The sequence below is a fragment of the Leptonychotes weddellii genome, chromosome 10 (genome assembly GCF_054177405.1).
Source record: "Leptonychotes weddellii isolate Sample4059 chromosome 10, ASM5417740v2, whole genome shotgun sequence".
NCBI lineage: Eukaryota > Metazoa > Chordata > Mammalia > Carnivora > Phocidae > Leptonychotes > Leptonychotes weddellii.
In genome coordinates, this window is record NC_138378.1 from 105,512,300 (window position 1) to 105,537,932 (window position 25,633).

Consider the following 25,633-nt stretch of genomic DNA (forward strand, 5'->3'; position numbering starts at 1 on the left):
TCTGACACATGAAGCACACTCTCTATTGCTGTCTACGCACGCGTGTATTGGGGCAGCAACCGTGCCCGGAGCCCAGCCCGGTGCTGAGCTTAGCAGCGCGCATTGCACCTGGAGTTTCCCTAGGGCTCACCTGTGGGGCTTGGAGCACCTTCAGCCCGGTGAGGTTTTAACTTAAAGCCCCTCCTGCTCTGGCCCTAAGGAGGCTGCTCCCAGCTCCAGCCTCCCCCTCCACACCCGCGGCAGAGCCCACCTCCCAGCGAAGCGCGCGTCCCTGGGGAAGGGGCTGCGCCCGTGGGAGACCCAAGCCTGTGCTTTCTCCAGTGCCTGGTTTTCCAGGGAGCCTTGGCTGGAGGGGGATGGGAGAAGAAGCCCAAGAGGGAGGGGAAGCCGGGGAAGCAGAACGGGAACTGGAAGGGGAAGGGTGTGGGTGGGCCCAGATCCAGCTGCCTCCCACTTTCCTTCTCCTGCCAATCCCCTCCCTGCAGGCGGGTGCACTGGAGGCGGGGGCTTGGCCCGTGTTTCCTCCTGGGGGGTGGGGAGCCAGAGAACTCGGTGTCTCTGAGCGGAGGGGGTTGAATCTGCAACACCCCCACCCCTAGCTGAGGCCTGCGGCAGGGGCTTTGTTATTTTACTGGCTTGAGGCCCACACCTGAAGCAGGGAAGATGAAAAGCCCCTAAAATTAAGCCGTGTGGGTGCAGAGGGCCCCCTCAAGCCCCCCAGTTTCCCGAGGCAAATGGGGCCGATTCGCAGGGTGGCGGGGAGAGCGGCCCCCGGTCCGCCCTCAGCGTGGCCTTGGCTGTGGCCTCTGCCCACCAGGACGTCCTCCCAACAGCACGGCGGACCTAGGCCTTCAGCCTGGCCGCAGCCCGAGTTCAACCTCAGCTTTCTCGGGGCCCGGGCGCTGGTCCTAAAGTGAGGTGACATTCATTTCACTACATCCTGTGACTGCAGCTCACTTCCTCCACGTGGTGGGAGCGGGGTGGGGGTGGGGGCGTGAGGGGAGGACAGGTTAGAAGGAAAATGTAGCAGGGCTGGGGACCTCTGGGATTTCCCAGGGGGTGTCTGGGTGGGAGGGAGGGTGCGGGAAGCTTTCAAAGGAGAGAACAGAAGTGAATGAAGAGAAGGGAGGAGGCAGGAGGCAGTTGGAAGGCCCAGAAGAGGCGCCCACGGTGCCACGGCAACCCGGAGGCCCCGGGGAGACTGTTGCCGCCTCGGAGGCAGGAGGCGGCCCTGAGTCAGCCTCGGTTTCCCCCGCTCTCTGGCGGGCTAGGCTGGCCCGAGCTGCTGGTGAGCCTGGGAAGAGGAGTGAGGTCGGAGGAACAGGCCTCACAGGGCGGCGTGGGGGGGCTGAGGGGAGGGGGGGGTGTCAGGTGGGGCCCGGGCTGGGGGTGCCCTGCCCTGCCCTGCTGACCCCTCTTGTCTTCCCCCCACAGGTGGAGCCACTGGAAGCCCACACCGCAGGCAGCCGGAGTCCGAGTTTCACCGGGATCTATGTCTAAGTTCTAACTCTTGCTTACAAAGACCACGATAATTCCTTCCCCAAAGCCCAGCAGCCCCCCAGCCCCACGCAGCCCCAGCCTGCCTCCCACCGCCCAGCTGCCCGCAATGCCCTCCAGCGGCCCCGGGGACACCAGCAGCTCCGCTCCGGAGCGGGAGGAGGACCGCAAGGTGAGCGGCTGGCTCTGCCCGGACCCCCGGGACCCCCGGCCCCAGCCCGGGGAGGGGAAAGGGGAGGGCCCGTCCCCGAGTAATGACAGCTCTGGTGTGCTGAGCGCTGGACCGCGCAGCTCAGTCTTCACGCTGGGCGGTGGGGAGGGCTGATGTTCCTGTTGGGGCCATGGCTTGTAGAGGTTCGGTCTTGGGGGTATGGCGGGAATTTGAAGCACGTAATCAGGCTCCAGGACCCACGCTTTTTAACTCCCCTGGTGTTTGAGCAGAGGTTCAAGCCCCGGGTCTGTAGACAGTGTTGGGGGGCAGCCTGGCAGAGTGTCCCCAAACCCAGATTCCTTCCTGGATTCGCCTGTACCAACGCTGTGCCCTCAGCTGGGTCACTTGACCTGTCTTAGCTATTCCCCAGGCTGTTCGGTAGCTTCTGGGAGGCCAAAGACCAGTTCGGGGAGGCTCAGTAGATAGGAGGCCGCGTGAGGGCTCCCCCTCTCAGAGTGCCAGGCACACGGTGACACCAGTCATCCTGGAGATGGTGATTTCCTGCCCCTCACCCCCACCCCGGGCTCTGAGTGTCACTTCTGACCATGGAGCCAATGACATCCTTGTTCTCAGAGCCCCCTGCGGGGTGACCTCATCACCCTCTGCTGAACTCCAGGATGGGCCTGAATCAAAGGAGATCCCAGCAGCCCCACAGGGATCCCTGTTCGGTCCCGACAGGCTGCCTTGGGACCTCACCAAGCTGTGTCCCCCCACAGGAAAGCCACCCTGAACCCCTAACAATTGGGCTCTATTTTCGCTCTCTGGCAGTGAGATGCTAAACCCCACCACCACCTTTCTGGGGAAGCTATACCAGCCATGGGCCTTTCTGGGGTATCCGGTCTGCTGTGCCCTGGTCCCCACGTTTCCCTCTGCCTGTTCCCCTTTTCCTGAGCAGGAGGGAGGGGTGGTGATGCTCGGTGGGAGGTATAGTTTGTCCTTCTGGAACCAGAGTGGACACCTGGCACCAGGTATGGGCCCCTGGGCACTGCAAGGAGTGTCCCATCTGCTCGCCCACCGTTGGGGACAGCTCTGAGACCCGCTTATGCTCCCTGATGCGTCCCCACGCGTGCTCAGCTCCTTCCTGGGCTCCCTCAGCCTTTCAGCCTTTTTCTGTTCTCTGAGTGGTTTCCAGCCAGTTGGTTCTTGGGAACAATCCTTGAAATAAGTGGGGGCAAGGACTGATGGCCCTAGTTTACAGATGAGGAAGCTGAGCTCAGCTACTCAGTGGGGGGTCCAGATGAGAGCCTGGTGGATCAGAACCTTTCCCGCCGCCGCACCTGTGTCAGTCCTTGTGCGGACACACATGCAGGTGTGCGCACGAAGCCCAGTCACCTGCCTCCCCAGCCTGGAATCATGCGGAATGCCCTACTGGGGGGTGTATACCCAGCAAGCCGGGGAGAGAGTGCTTGCTGTGGCCCGCTGAGCCAGGCTCCTAGGGGTTACAGGTCCCCTTCTTTCTGACCCCACAGAGAAAGAACAGGTAGTCCAGGTTATCCTATGGACCTTCTGAGCTACTCCTGTCCCAGGCAGCAGTCGACCCACACAGAGTCAGGGCCACCTGCGGCCGGCCACCTGTGCTCTCGAGTGGAGGCTCAGGATAATTCCCTTCCCCCCATCGGGTCTGTTTTGCTCCTCTGTTGGATTAGGTGACCCTGACCCCCCTACCCGGTCTGATGCCCGGACTGGTGCTGACAGGGCTCTGTGTCCATACACTTGCAGGTGGGGGTCAGCTGCCCCCCGCAGGTGGGGAAGGTAGGGACAGTCAGGCCAAGCTTCTCTTGTTACCAGACGGTGCTGCCCTAGATAGCAGAGCCCCTGGTTCCCTCGCATGGAGAGCAGCAGAGCAGGCTCTCTGTTCTGACAGTTCAGGATAGAGAAAATGCACTGGACAGAGTCAGAAGCCCAAGGGCCCTGGTCCCAGGCCCGAGTATGCCACTTCCTGGAGATGTGACTTCAGGCCATCTGGGCTCGCGTTTGCTCAGCTGTAAAGTGGGGATAGTAACTCTAGCTGTGCCTGTTTTACAGGGTGGTTGTGGAAGTCAGATGAGGTCATGGGCATGGAAATGCCCTGCAAACAGCAAAGTCTGGTCCAATTATGAGGGATTACGATTGCTATTATTATCTACCCATAGTAACTGTTCTGGCTCATGCGGCAACAAACACACCCAGCCCCAGATTCTGGTGTTGATACAGCGGGCTGATAGACGGGGGCCGGGGCTCGGTGGGTTCTTCTCCCCAGACGCCCACACCCACGGGGCGCATGCTGGCTCACCTGGCGCACCTCCCTGGCATCTCTGGGCTGGCTCCCACAGCTCCGGGGAGCTGCCCGGGGGGCGGGGGGGCGGGTAGAGACACTGACAGCCGCCCACGGCAGCTGGAGAAAGCCAGGCCTGGGGCAGAGGTGCCATGTCACTGCAGAGGGGGAAGATGGGCTTGGGCTGCAGCCCAAGGAGCCTGGCAGAGTCGCCAGAGGCACCTGGCACTAAGGAACTGTTCGGTGAGCCAGAGGGAAGGGGTGTGGCCACCCCCCTGGCCTTGGGCCCCATGTGCCCTTCCAGCCTCCTTCCCGGCCACGCCTCCACGCACCTTCCACTCTGGTACTTCCTGGAGCCGCCAGCCCTTTGTTTATGCTCCTTCCTCCGCCTGGTGGGCCCTTTCCCTAACTTTCACCGCTCCTCTCTGATCAAAGCCTTTGCTTCCTTCAGTCTGCCTTGAATTACAGTTTGTAGGGGACCCGCGGTGCTTTTGAGAACGCCAGTGGCACCTGGAAAGGTTAGAAATGCCAGTCAGAGCGTCTGGGGCTGGGGCCCAGCAGTCCTTGTTTTAGCCAGGCCTCCAGGGCATCTGAGAAGTACCAGTATGGGTAACATCCAGCCCCACTGCTGCCCCTGGAGGGCAGGGCCTGACTAGCACGGAGTAGGTGCTCAGGAAGTACCCGGTGGCTAGGGTAGGAAGGAAAATGAGAGTGGTAAGACCCCTCCACAAGGGAATAGCTGGGGGCCTGGATCTGGCAGGCTGGATGCGGAGCCAGGGGTAAGAGCTGAGGAGCTGGGAGTGCATAGAGAGGGGTCTGCCCAGCGCCCCTTCTCCCTGCGCCCTCCCCTACCCTGCCGCCCATGTGTCAGATGGGGAGGGAGCTGGTGGGGAGGCTGGGACCATGCAGGTTTGGGGGAGCTGAGCGCTGGGGTTCTGGCCAGGCTACGTCAGCTGGGGAAATGTGGCCACAGTGGAGGGAGGGGGAGCTGGCCTTATGGGATATGGGTGGGGAGGTGAACAGCAGAGAGGCCAGGAGCCGGGGTGGGGTGTCAGGCCCTGCATGGAGGGGAGGGGAGGGACAGAGGCAGCAGCAAAGGGGACCAAGAGCATTCCAACCTTGGGGCTAGAAGGGCCTCCTCAGATCCCCAAATATGAATCAGCGCCTGGCCAAGAGTCCAAGCCCCAGGCTGGGCCCCCGATCGTGCGGCTCCCCTCTTTCCTCTGTCCTCAGAAACACAACAGCCAAGATGCACTGAGTGCTGACTCTCTGCCAGGTGCTGTTTTAAGCTCTGTGCTCGCGGGATCTCTTCCGTCTGCCTTGAATTACAGTTTGTAGGGGACCCGCGGTGCTTTTGAGAACACCAGTGGCACCTGGAAAGGTTAGAAATGCCAATCAGAGCTTCTGGGGCTGGGGCCCAGCAGTCCTTGTTTTAGCCAGGCCTCTAGGGCATCTGAGAAGTACTGGTGTGGATAACATCCACTCTTCACTCTTAGGGCTGCTCCATAAGGTATTTTTCAGCACTCTAGCTTATTAACCACTAAATGGATGCTTAGACACGTGAGGTTACTTGCCTGAGGTCACACAGCCAGTGAGTGGCTAGTCCAGGGGCGTGGCACTCAGCCAGCGGTCCCCTGCGTGAAGCGGTGCCTCCCGGCCGGGATGCCCCACAGCCCTGCCCATGGTGCTTCTGCTGCAGGTTCAAGGCTGTTTATCTAGACTGAAGTCGGGATGGTCAGAGAATGCTTTACTCGGTGTGGCAGCGCTTTTGCCCTGGGGTGGAGGTTGGGGGCGTTCATGTCCAGTAAGAGTTCACATACGAGGCTAGCGTGCACGCACGCACACATGCACTCCGGACTTCACTCTTCCGCGAAGACAGTGCTGTGGCCACACTGCTTCTCGCGGTTCCTCCCTTCCCGCCTGTGTGCCCACCTCCCTCCCTCCTGCATTGTTTCCCTTTTTTCCTCTTCTTCTCTTTCCTTCCATGTACCTTCCCAGGTACCCAGCACGTAGTAGGGCTCCGCAGTTCTGTCAGATGAACTGAATAAACCTTCCTGGAGGACCTGGTAAAGGAAAGGGAATAGGAAGATACAAGTCCTGCCTACCATCCGGGGCGGGGAGGCCCTTCCTGGACAGCTGGGGAGAAGTAGAAGCAACAGCAGGGCATGTGGATCTGTGCTGGGCGAGCACAGCATGTGGGCCTGAGTGCATGTGCGTGTATGGACACGCTTCTCCCTTCTCACCCGAGGCCCACCCGGAGGCCCGGCAAGCGCCGACTTCCCTTGGGCACTCACCACTTCCTGCGGTCGGTCCACAGGCTCGAGGGCACCCTGGGTGGGCTTCTCCCAGCTCCACTCTCCGTTGTTCTTGCTGGTCCGTAGGTCTGTTGCCTGCTCGGGCACGCTCTGCCTTCATTACACTCAGATGCCCACACACTGTCGCTGAGGGCCGGCTCTTTGCTTTATAATAGTCACTATAGGGGTTGTTGAAATAGCATCCCTCTTAGGACATTCAAGCAGTTGCAGAAGAGGCAGCTGTCCCCTTCCCTCTTCAGGAACCCAGCTAAGAAGAAGGGTGCATCCATTTTTAGCTCAGTGGAGTCGATTAGATGCTTGGGCACGTGGAGCAGGTGTTTAATGCACACGATGCCCACCCCTGCACTGACGGGGACCTGTGTTTCCATGTTCAGATTCTCTTTTTTTTTTTTTTTAAAGATTTTATTTATTTATTTGAGAGAGAGAATGCGAGAGAGCACATGAGAGGGGGGAGGGTCAGAGGGAGAAGCAGGCTCCTTGCTGAGCAGGGAGCCCAATGCGGGACTCGATCCAGGGACTCCAGGATCACGACCTGAGCCGAAGGCAGTCGCTTAACCAACTGAGCCACCCAGGCGCCCATGTTCAGATTCTCTTAAGTTCTCTAAGTTAGATAGGACAGGCATACCTCAGAGAGATCTTGGGCTCATTTCCAGATCACCACCGTAAAGCGAGTATCGCAGTAAAGCAAGCCAGAGGAATTTTTTTTGACTTCCCAATACATAAACGTGTTTGTACTCTACTGGAGTCTATCAAGTGTGCAATGACACACCTAAAAAATTTACATACCTTAACTTAAAAATAGTGCTAAAAAATGCTAACCCTCTGAGCTGTCAGCAAGTTGAAATCACTGGTCACTGTAACAAATCTAGTAATAATAATAATAAGGAAACAATTTGGAATATTGCAAGAATTACCAGAATGTGACACAGAGGCATGAAGCGAGCCACATGCTGTTGGAAACACTTGCTGGACGCAGGGTTGCCACACACCTTCGGTTCACAAAACATGCAATATCCGTGCGGCTCGGTGAGAGGAGGTTTGACTGTGCACGTCCGGTTCAGGTCGATACGGTTGTGAGCAGGCGTCACTGGGACTCTGGAGACAGACCTATGTTCGAATCTGGACTCTGCTGTGTGACTTGGCGACGTGGCCTCTGAGCGGGGAAATGAGAGGTTTACGTGGTGTGTGTTTTAACACGGGGGCCTGACACGTATTCCGTTAGTCTTGGGACTTACTTTGGATAACTAGCTAGCTTGCTATCTACCTACCTAGCGATCTCTTTATCTACCTGCCTACCTGCACATTCATGCTGTAGATCCACTGCAGCCCCAAGGACCTCAGGGGCACAGGGTAAGAGTGTGGAAAATACAGGTGGGGTGTGAATAGTGTGGGTTGAAAGTCCATGGAGAACCTGGCATGTGGAAGGAAGGTTATTTCTGGGTCCTTGAGAACAGGCGGGCCTGAGGTCCCTCTTCCCTTCACACATTGAATAGAAGCAGCACTGAGGCAAGAGACAGGGAGCCCTAACTCTTGTTGGGAGAGGCTGTGACTACCTTCAGAAGCTTGGGTGAGGGTCCCTCAGGCCTTTATTGGTCAGGCGGGGGATGGAGCCCCTCCCTACCAAAAAAGCGTGTCTCCCAAGGCCTTGGTGGGAAAAGCTGAGCTCAGCTCTGCAGAGTAGAAAAGGGCAGGCTGCACTGGGTGTCCCAGGAAGCTGGGGAAGGGGGGTGGTCGATGCCCTTCCTTTCTGGCACCTTGGCCTGGCCCTGCCCTGTGGAGAGCCACAGGGCAGTTAGGGATATTACTTATAACCGTCCCATGCAACGTTTGCATAGTATGGAAGGGCATATAAAGGAGTTTCCTTGGCTTGGCAATTAACTCACTTAATCCTCACGATTGCCCTGGGGGCATTGCCTCTCATTATCCCCATTTTATAGATGCGGAATTGAGGCATAGGGAGGTTAAGAAAGTTCGCAAAGGTCACATGGCTCTGAAGCAGTTTCATCTGGATTCTTTCCCTCTTTAAATCGAGAAGAATCAAGCCCTATGTAGTGTTGTAGTGCATCCAGAAAGGGGTTCCCTGGTGGGATTGGGGTGAGCTGGTGGACTGTGCAGGGCTGGGGCGGGCTCGGGTCCACAAAGGGGGACACTCTACTCAGGTTCTTCTTTGTTTATGTGTTGCCTCTCTCTCTAAATTGAGTGTTGTGTTTGCTTATCTCTGTATCCAGTACACAGTAGGTGCTGGATAAATATTTTTGAGCACGCCCATTGGCCTGGCCTCACGTCGGCCTTGAGGCCACAGAGGTTAACATGGCTGGGCTGCAGTGCACTGGGTATGTGCCTAGTGGAGTCTCCATTCTGGAAGGCAGTGAGGCCCCAGCATGGTGCCCAGGTTGTGGGGGAGGGCTGCAGCCCTGGCCGGAGGGCTTGGGAAAACCCAAAAGCACCACCATTTTCAACCATTTGGCACTTATGGAACATCTGCTGTGTGCGGGTCCCCGGGAGCTGTGGGGGCATGGAGGGCCAAACAGGACATGGCGGTACCCTCCAAGAGCATGGCCTTTTGGGAGGGATGGAGGCTTTCATCAATATGTATAGTATGAAACAGACGAAACAGTCGATGAATACTTGTTGAATATTGTTGAATAATTGAAACAGAGGGCTGATAGCTTTGGGAGGCGACTGAAACAGCGGGGGGCTTTGGGGGTTTCTGCGGAAGTATGAGCATGTGCGACCATTCCCGGGGCCACTGTGTGGTCACTCACACTGCAGCCTTCATCCTCCCCCCACCCCCTGTTCTCCAGCAGCTCGCCCTGCCACCCACCTGCTTGTAGGCCCAGCCTGGGCGTGCAGCACCTGTTAGCATGTGTGCACGGTGTGGTATGAGGGGTCCTGTGGCTGTTGCTCCGCAGACCTGGGCCTCGGGCAGCCCATACTGGGGACTGGGCCTGGCGGAGAGGCCAGTTGGTTTCACTGAATTCCACGATCATGGACGGACCCCTGGAGGCCAGCCAGGGAGCTGGCCAAAGCTGTACGTGCTTCTTGTCCCAAAGGGTCTGGGCAAGTGGCTGGCTAGATCTGGCAAGTTCATCCCCTCCACTCAAACACCAACTTGAGACATCTGCTCAACGGATGCTGGGTCAGTAGATCCGGTGTGTGTTCTGGAGGGAGCACGTACATCTGGCTGGCTGGCTCCGGGTGAGACATAGATCTCTGAAGGGGAGGGGTCCTATGTCCAGGCAGGAGCCTCCTGAGACAGCTGCGTGGATGTGTACATGTGAATGCTAATGTGTGCCCCTGCCTTGGATTGCCTGCCTGCTCATGGTTTCCCGGTGATGCACACGGTCACACACAACAGGAGCACGGAGCCTAGTAGGGCATAGTGGCAGAAAGGCCCATGAGCTGGGAATCAAAAGATTTAAATGTTGGTTCAAAGCCTTTTTTCCTGGCTCTCTGATCTCTGCAAGTTAGGTAACCCCTCTGAGCTTCAGATTTCCCGCCTGTGTGATAGAAGAAAATAATATGGGCTCTGCTTTCTGTAGAGCAGAAGAACAAAATGAAACAATGTATGTGAAAATGCTTTGTTAATTACCGTGTACTGTACAACTGCGAGAGATTATTATCGTCACAGCCCAGCTCATCAGAATGAGAAGTTGTATGTGGCTTAAAATAATCCATCCAGTGAGCTGTGCTGAAATCTAGGTCAAATCATAGCCTCAGAAGTTTAGAGAGGCTGATGGTAACTACCTAATCTAACAGGCCACCAAATGTGAAGGTGCTTGGAAAGCTGTGAAGAGTTACATAAATGTAAAGTGACATGATTGTGTTTAAGCTAGAAAGTACATTTTAGTCATCCTGTTTCCTGATTTCAAATCCTAAAGATCAGAGCCGCACTAGAGCCTCATGCACAGTTATATTCATGCCGGTTTGTGGATTTGCATGTGTACCACTGTGTGTGTGTACCTACTATGTGACAGTCACTCATCAAGGGTTTTTGAGTGCCTGCCTCACACTAGGTGCCTCGGTCTAGGCACTGGGGGTGCCGAGGTAAGACAAAGCCCCTTCCCCCAAGGGGCTCATGGCCTGTCTAGGACGCTAGTTAGCAATCGCAGTGCTGGGGAGTGGGTTCTATGGGGAAGGGAGGACCTATGACTCAGTCAGAGGATCAGAGGAGGGAGCCTAGGGGAAGGAAATCTGGGAAATGAGGTTGGAAAAGTAAGGGTTTGCTGGTCCACCTGAGGGGGGAGGTAGTCGGGGCAGAAGGAACATTCTATGCCAAGGCGCTGGGGAGGGAAGCAGCCTGCTTTTGCACCTGGTGCAGTCTGTTGGCGATGGGTGGGAGGAAGGCAGTGGGGAGAAGAGACCAAGGTGGCCCGCCAGATCTTGGGGGCCTTCCTTCACACTGGCTAAGGAGCTTGGCTTGATCCTGCAGGCCCCTGGGAGCCCCCTCAGCAAGGGCTTAAGCTCTGCAGAGTGACATAATCAGCTTTGCATTTTGGAAAGATCAGAGAGCCCCGTGTTCCTGAGTATCTCACTGCAGCAGGACCAGCCAGATGCTGGGGTTTGTCTGTGGTAGTGAGTGATGGCTGCAAATGCAGGGCGCTGGGATTCGCATGGGGATGGGGAGGGAGGGCGGGGGGAGAGGGAGGGATGCACTTTTGTGAATAGTTCTGATCAGGATGTGTGGAGCAGAAGTTAGCGGTTCTTGAGGGACTATATCATGTGTCAGCTTTGGATAGACTATTACCTCATTGAATTGTCACAGCATCGCTGTAAAGGAGATGTTATCATCCCCGTTTTATAGCTGAGGAAAGCAAGACTCAGGGTAACTAGCCTGAAGTTACTGGTGAGTCAAGAGCAGGGCAGGAAGTCCAGCTCACCGCCTGCCCCCCCCCCCCGCCCTCTCCAAATCCCACCCAACTAGAATTTCTGCCCCCCTTCTGCCACTTCCCACTGTAGGGATTGACTAATTCAGTCCCCTTAGTGGACGGATGAGGAAACCAACCCGGGCTCATGTCTGTTCCTGCTCAGTTTGTTTTCCAGCTGCCCAAGTCCCCATGGATCAGATTCTTCCCTTTCAGAGTATTAGTGTTGCCGCCTAATTCAGTGCTGCTTACAGATTTGATAAGCATATTTTACATTCCTTTGCTCAGCCCATCAGCAAAGATATTGAATGAAGCCGGCCCCATGACAGATGCAAGAATGGACCACTTGATACGCCTCCTTGAGGGGCCTGGCCCCGAGCTATCTGCTCACCCTCCTCTGTGTGTTATCTCTCTAACTCTGTGTGAACTCAGGCAGGCCTGGAGCAGGAGGTCCCGCCACCCTCTCTTTGCCCTCATGACACTGCTACGTGGTGAAAGAGTGTATGTTGGCCCCAAATAACATGCTTTTCACAGAGCCGTACTCTAGGGCCTGATGGAAACGGCATGGGTCAGGAGTTGCGTAGACCTAGGTTCGAGCCCCCACCCAGGCTCTTGGGGAGATTTGGTTTCTTCGGGCACAAACCAGGGGAGCCTGAGGCCTGAATGCCAGACGGGGCATTATCGCACCTTGCGCTGGGCTCTGCACGGGACGGCCTGCCCTGGTGATGTCCACACTCTCAACACGTCGGGGCCTGGCTAGGTGGCATGGCATCTGGGCATTCCTTCCTCCCTGGGTGTATTGCGGCTGCGTTGAATACAACGGGGGAGGATGTGTCGAGCATCTCCTGCTCATCCCGCATAGCCTGTGTCACCAACGTGCAGAATCACAGAAGTCTCCAGGTAGCGCGGGAGTTGCCTGCCAGGCGCCCCTGGGCCTTTCTCCATGTACTGGTGGGAGCCAGGGCTTAGGGGTCCCGAAATACCAAGTGTCTTTGTTGTTAGGTCGTTGCAGTGGGGCAACTGTGGTTCCTTAGTGCTGAGCAGGGGCACAGAATGGCTTTTGCATCTCAGGTCAGTTCAGAATAAAACAAACTCAGATGAATCCCTCTGTCGGAGGGATCTTCCATGCAGTCCGTTAAAGAAATAGTTCATAGCCCAGAATTTCTGGGCGGTAGGAGTCTTTCCAGACCCTGTGGCCACCCAGACTGATCCCAATCCACATTGGTGCCCCCCTCTTGCCCATTGCCTTGTGCATTCCAGTCCCAGGGGCCCTGCTGTGAGGAATGGTCAGCAGCTTGGCAAGGTCTGGCCTAGTGCTTTCCAGGCAAACACAGGGGCTGAGCGGGCCTCCTGCCACCCAGGGAATATGTAAGCCCCCCCCCCCTTCCCGGGGGTGGCGGGGGGGCATGTGGAATACTCACTCGCTAAGTGCATGGCCGGGTCTAGGCTCTGGAAACTCAGCAGTGCACAAAACAGACAAGGGGACAGAATATTTGTTCATTCCTCTTAAAAACTTGAGAAGCGGGCAGAATGGGCCCCTTCATGCTCCCCTTTTACGAATGAGGAGAGTGAGGCTCGGAGAAAGTGATATACTGTAACTAGCTAATGGACAAGTGGGGCCCAAACCCATGCTGGTCTGCTCTAAATCCCAGTGCCGTTGCATGACCTCACATGACCTCACATTGACTCTGTTTTGTAAACACTGAGTTACCTAGTCAGGATAATCAAGACAGTGCCCATTTAGCCACGGTAGAGTCAGACCCAAAGCACCGTCTCGCCCTGAAATTCACCGCCTTTGCGTAGATGCAGCTGAAACCGTCACCAGGATTAGGGTGCCTTGGTAATACTTCCTCTCTCTGCGATCCAAGTGATCATTTCTTCTACAGGGCTATCTGCAGGGATCTCAAGGACAGCCCAGCACCAGAGGCCTGGCCTACCGTGGGGTATGTGCCCCGGCCCCTCCACCGTCTGGCTGTCCCCACTGTGGTCATCCTGCCCTCACAGCTTCTCTGCCATGTTTTCCTGAAAAGAGCCTGTCAGGGGTCTCTGGTCCTGGTGCACACTCTCTCTCCACCCTGGACCCTCCCCTCCCACCCACAGACGGGCAAACCACAAGCTATTTTGAAATCACAGAAAATGAAAGTTGAGTGGGATGTTGAGGGACATCTTGATTAAATCCACTGGGAACCTGGGCACCCTCCCTTTCTCTCCTGGGGCACCGGGGCTGCTCTGGGGTGGCACCCTCCCCAGGGAGGACCATGAAGCCATCTTTGGCTCCTGACGTCCTGCAGGGGCTTGGAGAGCTGCCCATGGTCCCTCCGCTGGGTCAGGGTCCTTCCCCAGCGTTGTTTCTGTTTGTGATTAGTCATGCTGGAGCCGGCTGAGTCAGAAGCGACCTGTGGGTGGTTTGTGGCCGGGCTGCTGGAGCAGTGAGGCAGGAGGGCTTTCTAGGTTTCTTACTCCATGCTCCATGAGACAACGTAGCAGGGCCCGGCCCTGGCAGGTGTCGGGTGAGGTGGGTCCGCAAAGCAGACTTCAGGTCCAGAACTCCGTGAGTGCAGGGAGGGCATCCAGATGAACCAAGACACTGTCCCTGAGATGCTCCTGGGGGGTGACAGGCATACGGGGCAAGCGCTCCCCAGCAGGTGTATTCACAGGGGCCGTGAAAGTTCTCCATCGTTGGCCATGGTCCTCATTCCAAGTGTTGCTCCTGTTTCCAGTTGCTCAATTTAATATTTCTTTTCAGGGGATCTTATTTTCAAGAAAGGTGATCCATTAAATATGAGACTCATTTAATTTTTGTATCCGTGTAAGATGTGTTTCACAGAAACAAACTCCTATCCAGAAACACACTTTTTGTCGGAGCACGCATTGTGATTCTGGGGTTAAGAAAACGTGTCCACCAGGAGGGAGGGCGACATAGCGTCAGGCCAGCAACGCCTACCCTGAAGTCCCCCGAGGTTCTGTTTACACGGGGCCCGAAGGGTGGGTTCTGGCTTTGCCAGGCCAGAGACGGGCGAAGGCCGCCCCTGCCAGGGGGAACAGCCTGGCATGGCCCTGGAAGTGTGGCCGTCGTGGGGTCGGGGGACAGGGGAGGGGCCTCTTGGATCCAGCCCCGGCTTCACAGGCTGTCTGTACCCACAGGAGGGAGAGGAGCAGGACGGAGCTCGTGGCAAGGAGGAGCGGCAGGAACCTGGCACCACCGCTCGGAAGGTGGGGCGGCCTGGGCGGAAGCGCAAGCACCCCCCGGTGAGTGTCATGGCACCCCCCCCCCAGCACGCACGCACACACGTGAGCACGCACACATGCTCTAAACAGCAGTCAGTCATGTGTGTCCTGCAGGCACCTGAGGCCATTAGGGCCGGGCCATGGGGTGCAGCCCTCCAGCTGCAGAGCTCCCTGACCGTCCCCGTGCTTGGAACCCTACCATCATCCTCACAACTTTCCTGCTCTCTGCCTTGAACCGGAAGCCCTTAGGGACCAGAGGACTTGCACTGTGAGTTGGAGCAGAGCTGGGACTTCCTTCTGGAAGGGGCAGTAAGAGAGCCTGACGGTGACCCCAGGCCAGCCTGCCCAGGCCCCTTCCTCCCCGTCCACACACCCACCCTGGGCCTCAGCCCCACCTGAGAACCTGGAGGAAGGGAGCCCAGGCCTGGGAGTCTGATCAAAGTGAGGGGAGATGCAGGCCGATGGGTCCCTTCAGAATAAAGAAGGAGAACCGGACGCTGTTTAAGTGTGGGCTTCAGGGCCGGCCCCAAGCCCAGGTTCTGGGGGCCAGAACCTCTCTGCGTCTGGGGGGGAGCCCCGGGGTTGCCCAAGATGAACAGTGCTCCGGGGGGCACGACCCATGGGCTCTAGGAGCCTGCGTGCCTATGCGCTCGACTCAGAGGCAGAAGTTATTTGCAAGCGCCGAAGACAGCTGGTTCCTTTCCTTCAGCCCCTTCCAGCTGAGAATGAGAGCTCAGATTTGTAACTCAGCCTGTCAAGGAAATGTTCTCAGCAGGGCAGGATTTTCTCCCGTGGGGTGGAGAGTCAGGGTGCATGGTGGCCTTAGCGAAAGGGACAGCGGAGGGTGGGAGGGCTGCAGCGGTGGGAGGTGAGGGGGCCCAGAGCCGGAGGCCGGGCACCTGCGCGAACCAAAGTACACCACTGCTAAATCTGCTTAAAGACTGGGAGGGGCAGGGGGGGAGAAGTTAAGTCGTTTAATTGGTAAGTAATTTTAAGCATTTTAATATTAAAGCAAACATGGATATTTTATGGCCTATAATGAAAAATTCACGTGAAGTTGAAAGATAAAATGGGACTTCAAAGGAATTTCCAGCTTGCTTCAGACTCCAGGCTGTACTCCCAGATTCCCAGGGTGCCCCTCTCCTCTCGTCCTTGTGGGAGAAGGTGGAGGGCCCCAGTGCAGGCTGAAGGGGGAGCCAGGCTGAGTCAGAGCCCACTGGTAATTCCCCATCTGCCCGTGTGACTACGATCTGTGGGCGAGAACTCCACCCCCCACCTCCCATCCAGGTGCACTGGGGACAAGAGTCACCACCTATAGCAAATAAAGACCTGGCAACCCTTTGGCTCATCCTTGTGAGTCTCCAGGACCAGAGGGAGGGCACATCAGCGGGAGGTGGAGTGAGGCCCTGGGGACAGAAAGTGCAAGGAAGTCAGGGGCAGGTGTGTGGAAATGTGTCCAGAGAGGGACCAGTGAGAGGGAGGAGGGGCAGGGCCGAGTCGGGGAAGGGTCAGTGGGTCCTCCAGCCTTCCCACCCCTGGCCCCAGGACAGGGACTTAGCGTAGAGGGAAAAGCACCATCTTCAGGATACAACAGACCTATGTTTAAGTCCTAGCTCCACCACTCACCATCCATGTGATCTTGAAGAAGTCACTGTCTGAACCTTGGCTTCCCCCCCCTGAAAAACAGAGATGATAAGGATGCATTCCTCTTAGACGCCTGGGGGAATTAAATGTGTGCAAGCACCAGAGAGAGCCAGTGCTTAGCAGAGGCCGTCATGCCCTTGCCCCGACAAACCTTTCCTCTTTAGGAGGCCACAGCAACCTCACTTTGATAGAAGAAACCGCACTGGAGTTACTGCTTCCCAGCTGTGTGACCTTGAGCAAGTTACTGAGCTTCTCGGAACTTCTTCTTCATTGGGAAAATATGGCTACCAGTAATACCTGTCCTGTCCACCCCCAGGGGTGCTTTGCAAATTGCAAAGTGGATCCAAATGTGCAGGGCGGCTCCCCTGAGCCAGTGGGGCCAGCGTCTATCAGACCTTTCAGGTGGGAGCCCAGCCTTGGCCTCGCAGCAGCCCTGGTGGGAGGTGCTGTACATCCTGTGTGGGTCATAGTCTGCGTGTGGTCTGCAGGATTTTCTCTTGAACAGAAACGTACCGTGGACAGTATTTAGTGTAACTGAATGTGGCCCTCCTCTCTAGCACATCAAGGTGAAAGGTAAGTCTTATTTATCAGTGTGGCCTCCTCAGCCTGGCTGACACCTGCAGCCTCCTGGACTCTCAACAGAGGCCCCAGGGTGGGAGAGAGAGCATGGGGAAGGCAACGCTGATGGGGGAGGCAGCTCTTGTGAAAGGGAACCCTTGCACCCTAGGGGAGCAGGGAAAGACGGACCCCAGAGAAAAGAGCGCGCAGGCCTTCCCGGACAGCAGGCCCCCGGGCCCCCAAGGGAGCCCACGTGGGGGACGTTGGCACTGCTGCTAGAGGTTGGCTCCTGGTCCCCTGGCTCCTAGGCCGTCTGGCTTGCTGTGGAGCAGGTGCTTGCCCTGGCCTCCCCTCCCCCCAGCAGAGAAGTGTAGCCGGAGGGCTTCTTGGGGACCTGGTGCAGCTGTGGCCCTGGGAATAGATTGACCAGGGAGCTTTAAAGCAGCTGAGTGTGTGTCATCCAGCTAAGCCTGGAAAGAGGAGGGAGCTTGGCTCAGATCCCGGCAGGTGGCACGGAGTGAGGAGTGCTGGGAAGCGAGAGTAAGAGAGGGCTGTGGGCTGGGGTCTTTATTTGTGCATAGCCCGTGCCGGACGGGGGGGAATGAGGCACACCACCACCGTCCTCACCATCCCCTGGCCTCCGAGGCTAAGGAATCATCGTCTCTCTCCTTGTTTTGTCCCCAAGGCCCGTCTGTTCCTGGGTATCTCCCACTCATTCCTGCTCCGGTCTTAGCCTCCTGGCTGCCCTCCAGTATACTTTATAACCCCTCAGCGACAGACACTTGACACCCGCTGAGCACGTACCAGGCTGAGGAGGCCACACTGATAAATAAGACTTACCTTTCACCTTGATGTGCTAGAGAGGAGGGCCACATTCAGTTACACTAAATACTGTCCATGGCACGTTTCTGTTCAAGACTCTCCAGGGAGCCCCCCCCCTTTTTTTTAAGGTTTTACTTATTTATTTGAAAGAGCATGAGCAGGGGAGAGGGAGGGGCAGAGGGAGAAGGAGAAGCAGACCCCCCACTGAGCAGGGAGCCCAACATGGGAGCTCCCAGGACCCCAAGATCATGACCTGAGCTGAAGGCAGGTGCCCGACTGAGCCACCCAGGTGCCCCCAGGGACCCCATTTCTTATGGGACAAGGTCTGGAATACTCCAGATGGCTCCTCACCACATGATCTCTCCTGTCCCTGCTCTGGGACTCAGTATCCATGGCTTTTATCATAGAAACCCCGACTTCTCGCTGCCCCCGGAACACACCGGGCATGTTTCTCCTGCTGCCTCGCGTGCTGGTCCACGGTCTGCTCTTCTCTCTCCCTGCCCCACCGTCCAGACCATCCAAGCCCGTCCTGCAAGTGAAGCCCACTTCAGCCACTGTGACCTTCTCTCCTGAGCTGCTTGTACAATTAATCAAAATGAACACTAAGGAATAAAAGAGGAGCTACAAAGCCCACTGATCGTGTGCTTGGACGGCACTGGTCTTTGACCTGCTACAGGTCTTTATAGGACGGGAGAATAAGTAATTTGAAACTTTTACGTCAATTTGTTACTGTCACCACATTTTGTATTTTACCAAAGTATCATTTCTTGATGGATTGAGAACGACAAAAACTACAGCAAAAACCTGGCCTTTCAGCTCAGATAGTTGGAAAAGCACACAGAGAGAGCTTGTCCCTTCCACTAGATTTGACGCTTACTACCACCCGACCTTGCACTGTCTACCCACCTCCCTGAGGCCAGAGACCACGAATAAAGGCTCAGAGTCATGTAGCACTTTATGGCCTACAGAGGCTTCCGGCAAGGATGACCTCTCTGTGTGGGAAGTAGGTGGGGCCCCTGTCATTACCATGCCCACATTCAGATGAAGAGACCGAGGTTCAGAGAGGCTGACTGGGCCTGGGACTCCACGCGTCCCGCCCTGCAGAGGCCACAGTGCTCATTCCTCCTCACCACTGCAGTCACGTGCTCTGGAAGCCTGGGTGTCCAAAATCCCCCTTAAGTTAACATGTGAATGCAGGGCTGTTAGAAGTGTAGACCCGGTCCAAGGAGCATACAGAGAAACAGAACTCATATATATAATAGGAGGAGGGTGATTGACCCAAGTACCAGGGAGCCTGTGGGTAAGCGGGGAAGGCTGCGACGGTCTGAGGAATGAGAGCTGGGCCGTCCAAACCAGGCAGTGCGGTGCCCTGCGGTGCTGGCCTCAGAGCCGGGATGCTTGAGCGGAGCCGGCAACAGGAAACAGGAAGCCAGGGCAGGGCTGGGCGGGGCTTAGGAAGGGAGCTGGCACCTGGGCTCAGGGCCTGTGGGCTGGCCGGTGCCCACGATGGGGAGGAGGGACAGCAGTGTGCAGGGCTGATTTCTGCTGGCCGGAGAGTGTGAGCCTGTGTGAGGGTGTGAGCGTCAGGGTGAGAGGAAGAGGCATCTTCCTGTGCACCAACTCCTGAGGACGTCACAAGTGAGGGCGTCCGAAGCTGGGTCCTGACTGGTCACAAGCCCAGGCAGCCCCGCCACCACTTTGTCTTTCATGCTGGTTACAACTGGGGCATCAGGAGGGACAGTTTCTGCCTTGCCCAGCAGACCCTGGGTGACCAGCCCTTTGGGGTTCCATACCCTATTTACTAGCTATCTGTATTTATTCATTGAAGATTTATACCCACCAACTTCCTCCAGGGTTATTTTTGCTCAGTGGGAGCATTCTGAGGTCACCTCTTGCTAAGAATAACCCAGAAAGGGAGGGGTAGGGGGAAAGGGCTGGGGCTGGGAGCAGGGGCTGAGCTCAGCCAGGCCAGCCCAAAGCCAGCATTACTCACTCCACATTGGAGGCTAAGCCTCTGTCACAATGCCCAAATGAGTTCAAGAGGGCAAAGCTGCCCCTCTTCAGGAGCAGAAGACTTGGGGTATAAACTGGGAAGTTAGGGAGCCATTCAGCTACAGCTTAAGCCAGCTGCGGACAGTTTAACTCAGCTGTTGGGAGTTTGCAGTGTGGGCTCATTTGCCAGTCTAATAGGAACTTTTGATTTGTCTCCAAGTTAACACGGAGCTCAAATCCCCTCTTTGTGTCCAGGTCAGAATCGTTCCTTCACCAATCCCTGGAACCTTGATTCAGTGACTTGGTGCCGCCCTTGTTTTTATGCACAAAACTTCCAGAAAGAGTATCTCCCCATCCTAGCCGCCAGCCCCTCCGAGGTCTCCCCTACCCGTGAGCCTGCATGGACACTGCTGGCCCCCCTCTGCTCACGTGTTTGAAGGTGTGAGGAAAACAGGTCTGTCACACGTCTTACGAGGTTAGAGACCTCTCTTGTAACTGTGCCCTGCAGATTCATCTGCCCATTCCTGCACCTGACTGGTCAGCAGCACTCACCAATGGCAGCCAGTACCGAGAGGCCGGCTGCTGGGCTGGTCTTCGAGTGCCAAAGACATGTTGTGTGTGTGTGTGTGTGTTGGGGGCAGGGGGGCGGGAGGTCATGTTTCGAAGTCCAGGGCAAAGAGGGAGACTTTCCTACCTGGGACCTTCCTGAACGAAGGTGTGGAGGGAGGAATGTGCACCGGGGGAGGGACAAATTAGTCCTGGGTTGGAGAGATCGTTTGCAGGCGGCCTGAGGGGTTTATGCTTTATCATCTCAGAAATGTGTTTATCTGGAAGGTTTCTGAGGGGATGGGGGGCGTGAAGTGATGGGAGTCCTGTGTTGGGAAGCTGGGCCTGGCATCCGTGAGCATGGTGGGTTGAGCACGAGAGGATGCAGGGAGGTAGGGCAGGGTGGGGTGGGGTGGGGTGGTGCCAGAAAACACCCCTAGAGCCTGCTGGGGGGAGGCAGCGGGGGACAGAATCGGCAGGGCCCCCGCCGCTGGCTGCCGCGGACCGGGGAGAGCAAGGGGAGGAAGGAGATGTTTCAGGCCCCAGGGATGGCATCAGTGTTACTGTCAGAGACGGAGGGAGACTTCTGGAAGAGAGCAGATTTGGCAACAGCCCTTGCAGAGGCCACTCTAGATAGCTGGTCTTACTTAGGAGGGGAGCATCTCAGTGAAATCCCAGCATCTCCATTTTGTTTTTCCAAAGACTCCCCTTGCTTTTCATCCCTCCCTGTTCCCTTCCTTGGGGTCACACATTCCAGGGCCACCTCCAGGGAAGTCACTCACTCCCCCGGGTCTGGCCTCCCTGGGCTTCCTAGGAGCCTGCAGCCTTCTCTAGAGCCCAAGCTGCGCCGGCGCCACTCCTGTGCGGAGGGACTCGCTGGCAGGTGCATCTGGACAGAGCTGGTGTCGCTGCTTTCCTTTCATCATCCTCGCCTAGAGAATTGGGTGCCTTTTGGTCCTGCCACTTCGAGAAAGATAGAACTGAATTGGAAAAGCTCCAGAGCCGGGCAGCTAGTTTGATCAAGGGGAAGGCAGTGCTGCCAAGTGAGGACAGACGAAAGAGATTATGGCTCTCCAGTCTGGAGAGACAGAAGCTAGAGGGGATATGATTAAAGCTATGAAATCACGTTGTGGGGTGGGGCAGGGGGAGTGCACCCCAGTGGGGGTGCGGCGGGGTGGGGAGATACCCATTTGAAGCTTTAGAAAGGTACGTGAAGCATAGAAAAGAAAGCCCCATTTCCCATGGTGGGTTTCCTTCTTACCACACCCCAGGCATGGATGGTAGAGGTTGAAAATAGAAATCACTTCAAAAGAGATTTACTTAAATGTATGGATCTCCTGTACATAATGGCTTTTTAGAGGGAGCCTTCAGCTCATCCTGAAATCCTTTGAGGTTGACTTCAAAGAGCACAGCCAGGCCCTCTTCCAGGTGGACAGGTGTCCCAGCTGGAAGCGGAACCCCGAGCGGCTTGGCCACCACCAGGCATGCTCGTTCTTGCGTCCCTGCCATGGCCAGCAGTGGCACGGACTGCGTGACCTCTGAGGCTCTGCCGGGCCCCAAAGTTCTCTCCTAGAATCAGTGTCTGTCTGTCTGTCTGTCTCTGGCACACACACACGTGGTAGACAGATCTCTGGGAGGAGGGAGGGAAGGCAGCTCCCCGCCCAAGTGGCGAGGGAAATGGTGAGACCCAGAGAGCATGCCCAGGCTTTCCAAAGTTGGCCCTCTTTGGCTTCTGGTCCTACTGTCCCTTCATCCCCCTGGTGGCCCTTTTAGCTGCTCCACCAGGGAAAAGGAAATCAGAGGTCCTAGTTCCAAAGTCTTGGAGCCTGACTCCATTCACCCCAGGAAGGCTGAGCAGGGAGGCTTTGAGGACCTACCTCTCTTGGGAGCTGGCACAGGGTGGACCTCTCCTGCTCTCCCTGCCTCAAGGCCACTTTGGCCGGTCGGATGCCGGGCTGCCAGCAGAAGGGGCTGCAGGAAGGCCTGGAGCAGAGGGGATGGGGGAGGCGTGGGCCCAGCGCCAGTGTTTGTGGGACAGGCTGTTTCCTGAAGCTGGAGTCAACCTGGGAAAATCCAGGCCTTGGTCGGGGGCTGATGGGCCTGCCAGTTGCAAGGAGAGGGGGACTGTTGACATGGCTCCGCCGCATCCCTGCCCATCTCCCGGACTGTGTCTCCAGGAGGTGGCGCACCCCTGTGTGTCTGTGCGTGCGACTGGGTGTCTTTAATCAAGAGGCCAAGGCTGGCCGGATGCCAGGGTTCCCGGCTGGCACGGAGCTGAGTGCCGCCACGGGCCTTAAAGGCACAATGGTGGTACCGTGGCGGGGGGGCGCCCCACATCTGCCGGCCTCTGGGCCTCCCTCCCCAGCGCTGCACTGGGGTGCAGCAGAGAAGGCCGCTTCCAGCCGCAGCCCCTGGCCTCCAGCACCTCAGGGGAGAGTGAGGCAGGTGCCCAGAGCCAGCCTGGGACCCTGGCTCTGACCTCCAGGGGCTGCCAGTGAGCGAGGCCGGGCCCTGGGCCTGTCCCCTCCACACCTGGGCCCAGGGGAGCCTGCACGCAGCTGGTCCTGGACAGCTGGTCCCTGTGCCCTGGCCGCCCCCAGCCGATGGGCTCCTCTGACCACACATGGCTGGGCCTTGTCTCCTTTGTATCGTTTCCCTCATCTCTTATTTGCCAGGTTTTAATTTTTTATGTGTAAATATTATTATTATTATTATAATAAAGGGCCACTCAAAAATCACTTCCTTATTTGGAGCTTCAGCACTCTGCCCCACTTTGGGAGACCAGGCCTCACCTGGAGAGGGAGGGGTGGGAGTTCTGGGGTCTGGTCCAGACTTCCAGCAAAGGGGAGGAGGACAGGGGCTGGGGCCTGGACAGGTTCACTGCCGAGGGTTGCTCCTCGCTTTGCCTTCGGCTTGTCCCTGCAGTGGCTGCTGCCAGGGAAGCAGCCTGGCCCTGCTTAGGCACATCAAAGCCTCCTTTTCCTCCTTGGAACCCTTGGGATTTGAGGTTGGGTTTTTCCAGAGACTCAACCCAAAGAGGGAGCCAGCTTTCAAATGACTCTTTTGTACCTGGGTCATTCTGGAAGCTTTACCACTTAGAAGGTGTGTAACTTGAGGCAAGCCTTGGAGCCTTTTCCCTCAGAAAAGTGAGGGTAGCACTACACATCAGGACAAACGTGATAATTACATTTATTAATTGTATACGCATATTTATGCTGGGTGCTGTGCTTTGAGCTGTAGGTGGAGTGGTTGGAAGGGAGATAAATAAAAAAAAAAAAATAAGTAAGGCAAAGCTCACAAGTCTAGGAGGGAGACACGCAGTGAGTAATGAGGTGCAGCCTAAGAGCAGGAGTGCTGTAATGAGATAGGGTGTGAAAAGCTCTGTGAACAAGCCATGCCTGCAGTGGGCTGGGGGTTCGGTGACCACTGGAGCGGACTTTACCCCCACTCCTTCGCTGGGGGGCTGGGGGGCGGGGCCTAGCACAAATGCCTCCCTCCCAGGGGTGAGTGTGTGTGTAAGAGACAGGCAGACTTTCAGACGTTCCCGAGAAGACAGAAAGCAGAGTAGTGGTGACCAGGGACCGGGGGCCGGGGGGAATGGGGAGTTACTATTTAGTGGGGACAGAGTTTCAGTCTGAGGTGACAAAAAAGTTCTGAAGATGGATGGTGGTGACGGTTGTATAATATGGATATGCTTAATGCCACTCAATTGTACACTTGGAAATGGTTAAAATGGTAAATATTATGTTAGGTATATTTTACCACAATATATTTTTATAAGTTTTTAAAAAATTTTTTTTAAAAAAGGTTCTTAGAGAAAGGCAGTCTCTGGTCAGTGCGCCGACCTTCAGCCCGGGGTTTTTCAACAGCAGCGCTATTGACATCTTGGGCCGAATAATTCTTCGTTGTGGTCACCGCCCTGTTCTAGTGCGGGGTTCAGCAGCATCCCCAACCCCTACCCACTGGAAGCCAGCAGTCTCCCCACCCCAGCGTGACCACCAGAAGTGTCTCAGACACACAGTCAAAGCAAAACTGCCTCCAGGGGAGAAGCACTGCCTTCACCAGCTTGGAAGAAGCCGCTCCCGGGGGGGGGGGGAAGCCCGAGGTGGGAGTCGCTGGCAACAGAGAAGCAGGAAGCAGCTGTCCTGGGATGGAGGGCCTTTCCTGGACAGAAGGCAAAGGGCAACGAATTCTGAGGAACCCCAGGAGGTGGTGGGCAGGGTCTGAAGATCCAGAATGGGGCAAATCGGACATGGGTAGGCGCACAGAGGGCAATAGGATCAGACTTTACCCAAATCTGTTGCCCCCCCAGCCCCCCACTTCCAGGGGAGACCTCTGCTGCCCGCCCCCTCCGCCAGCCTCACAGGTGAGAATCAGAGGAAGTTGGAATTGTCAACTTCAGCTGCTGGTGGTGCTTCTAGAAGGACTAGGGGCTTCTGCTGCTCCCCCTCCCCCCACAGGGAAAAATGAGTATCTCAGGGTATATTGTCTCTGCTTTGAAGGCAACTGTAAAATACAAGCAAACAAAAACAGAATTTTAAACAGTTACTTCTGATGTGCAACTAAGTTGAAACTCCCTCTACTCACAGGAGCGGGATGTTCTGAGTCTTAAGCGAGGCTTGGCATTCAGGAATCAGTTATGGATACTGAGCGCCCTGAGTCTAGCCTGAGAAAGCAAAGTCCCTGACTCCAGGAGTGGACAAGCCAAGGGTGATGGGGGACAGGAGGTGGCTGAGAGGTGGGGGCAGAAGGGTGCAGGCCTGGCTCTCCTAGTGGCTTCCAGGTGTGGATTAGGCTGTTCTTCTCATCAAAGATGCCCCTTTCAGGGTGCACCCAGCCCCTCTAAGAGATTTGGACAGTTGCTTCAGTCCGTTTGCCTGTGGACCTCCTTCTTCCCTCTCAGTGGTTTCTTATACGTGGATTCAACCTGCTCAGTTGCCTGGGCCCCAGAGAGGGAGCCAGTGAAGGTCCACTCCTGGCTGGGGTGGGGCGGAGGGGGTGTGTGGGTCTTTTCTTTCTTTCTTCTTCTTTTTTTTTTTTTTTTTAAGATTTTTTATTTATTTATTGGACAGAGCGAGAGAGGGAACACAAGCAGGGGGAGTGGGAGAGGGAGAAGCAGGCTTCCCGCCAATCAGGGAGCCTGATGCGGGGCTCGATCCCAGGACCCTGGGATCACGACCTGAGCTGAAGGCAGATGCTTAATGACTGAGCCACCCAGGCGCCCCTTAAGATTTCATTTTTAAGTAATCTCTATACCCAATGTGGGGCTCCAAACTTACAAGCTGGAGATCATGGTCACATGCTCCACCGACTGAGCCAGCCAGTCACCCCAGGGTGGGGGGGGTTCTTGAGGGGTAAGTTGGATCAAGGGCTGGCCTGGGCGGGAGTCAGCAGCTTCCCCGATCCCAGAACTTTGGCTAATACAGGGTTATCTAGAACCAGAGAGGGTGGCTCAGTTGGGAGGAGAGGAGGTGAGGCCTGGGGGGATCAGGGGGGATTTCGGCATGCTGAGCTAACCCTGGCGGGGGCTGGGCACACCACTTCCCTTCCCCTCATTCGCCCACCTCTGGAAGGGGTGTGGGCCTCACGCTGCTGCAGCCTGGGGTCCTCCAGGGCCGGCCTGGGAGGGATGCTTGATGAGAGCACGTGGGGGGTCAGAGCAGATACTCCTGGCTCTCTCTGCTATGGAGCTGGCAATCAA

At 56.5% G+C, this 25,633-nt stretch overlaps 1 protein-coding gene across 2 annotated transcripts in view; it reads left to right on the forward strand.

The window, feature by feature from the left end:
• Window positions 1–1,071: 1,071 nt before the first annotated feature.
• DNMT3A (DNA methyltransferase 3 alpha) overlaps window positions 1,072–25,633 on the forward strand; it is a 71,115-nt gene continuing 46,553 nt past the window's right edge. The window contains exons 1-3 of one of the 2 annotated variants that reach the window (XM_081797104.1): window positions 1,072–1,288; window positions 1,435–1,669; window positions 14,287–14,391. In XM_081797104.1, coding sequence (XP_081653230.1) covers window positions 1,607–1,669; window positions 14,287–14,391 — 168 coding nt within the window. In that variant the 5' untranslated portion in view covers window positions 1,072–1,288; window positions 1,435–1,606. The remainder of the gene's footprint in view (window positions 1,289–1,434; window positions 1,670–14,286; window positions 14,392–25,633) is intronic. The other variant, XM_081797103.1, reaches the window with a different exon arrangement.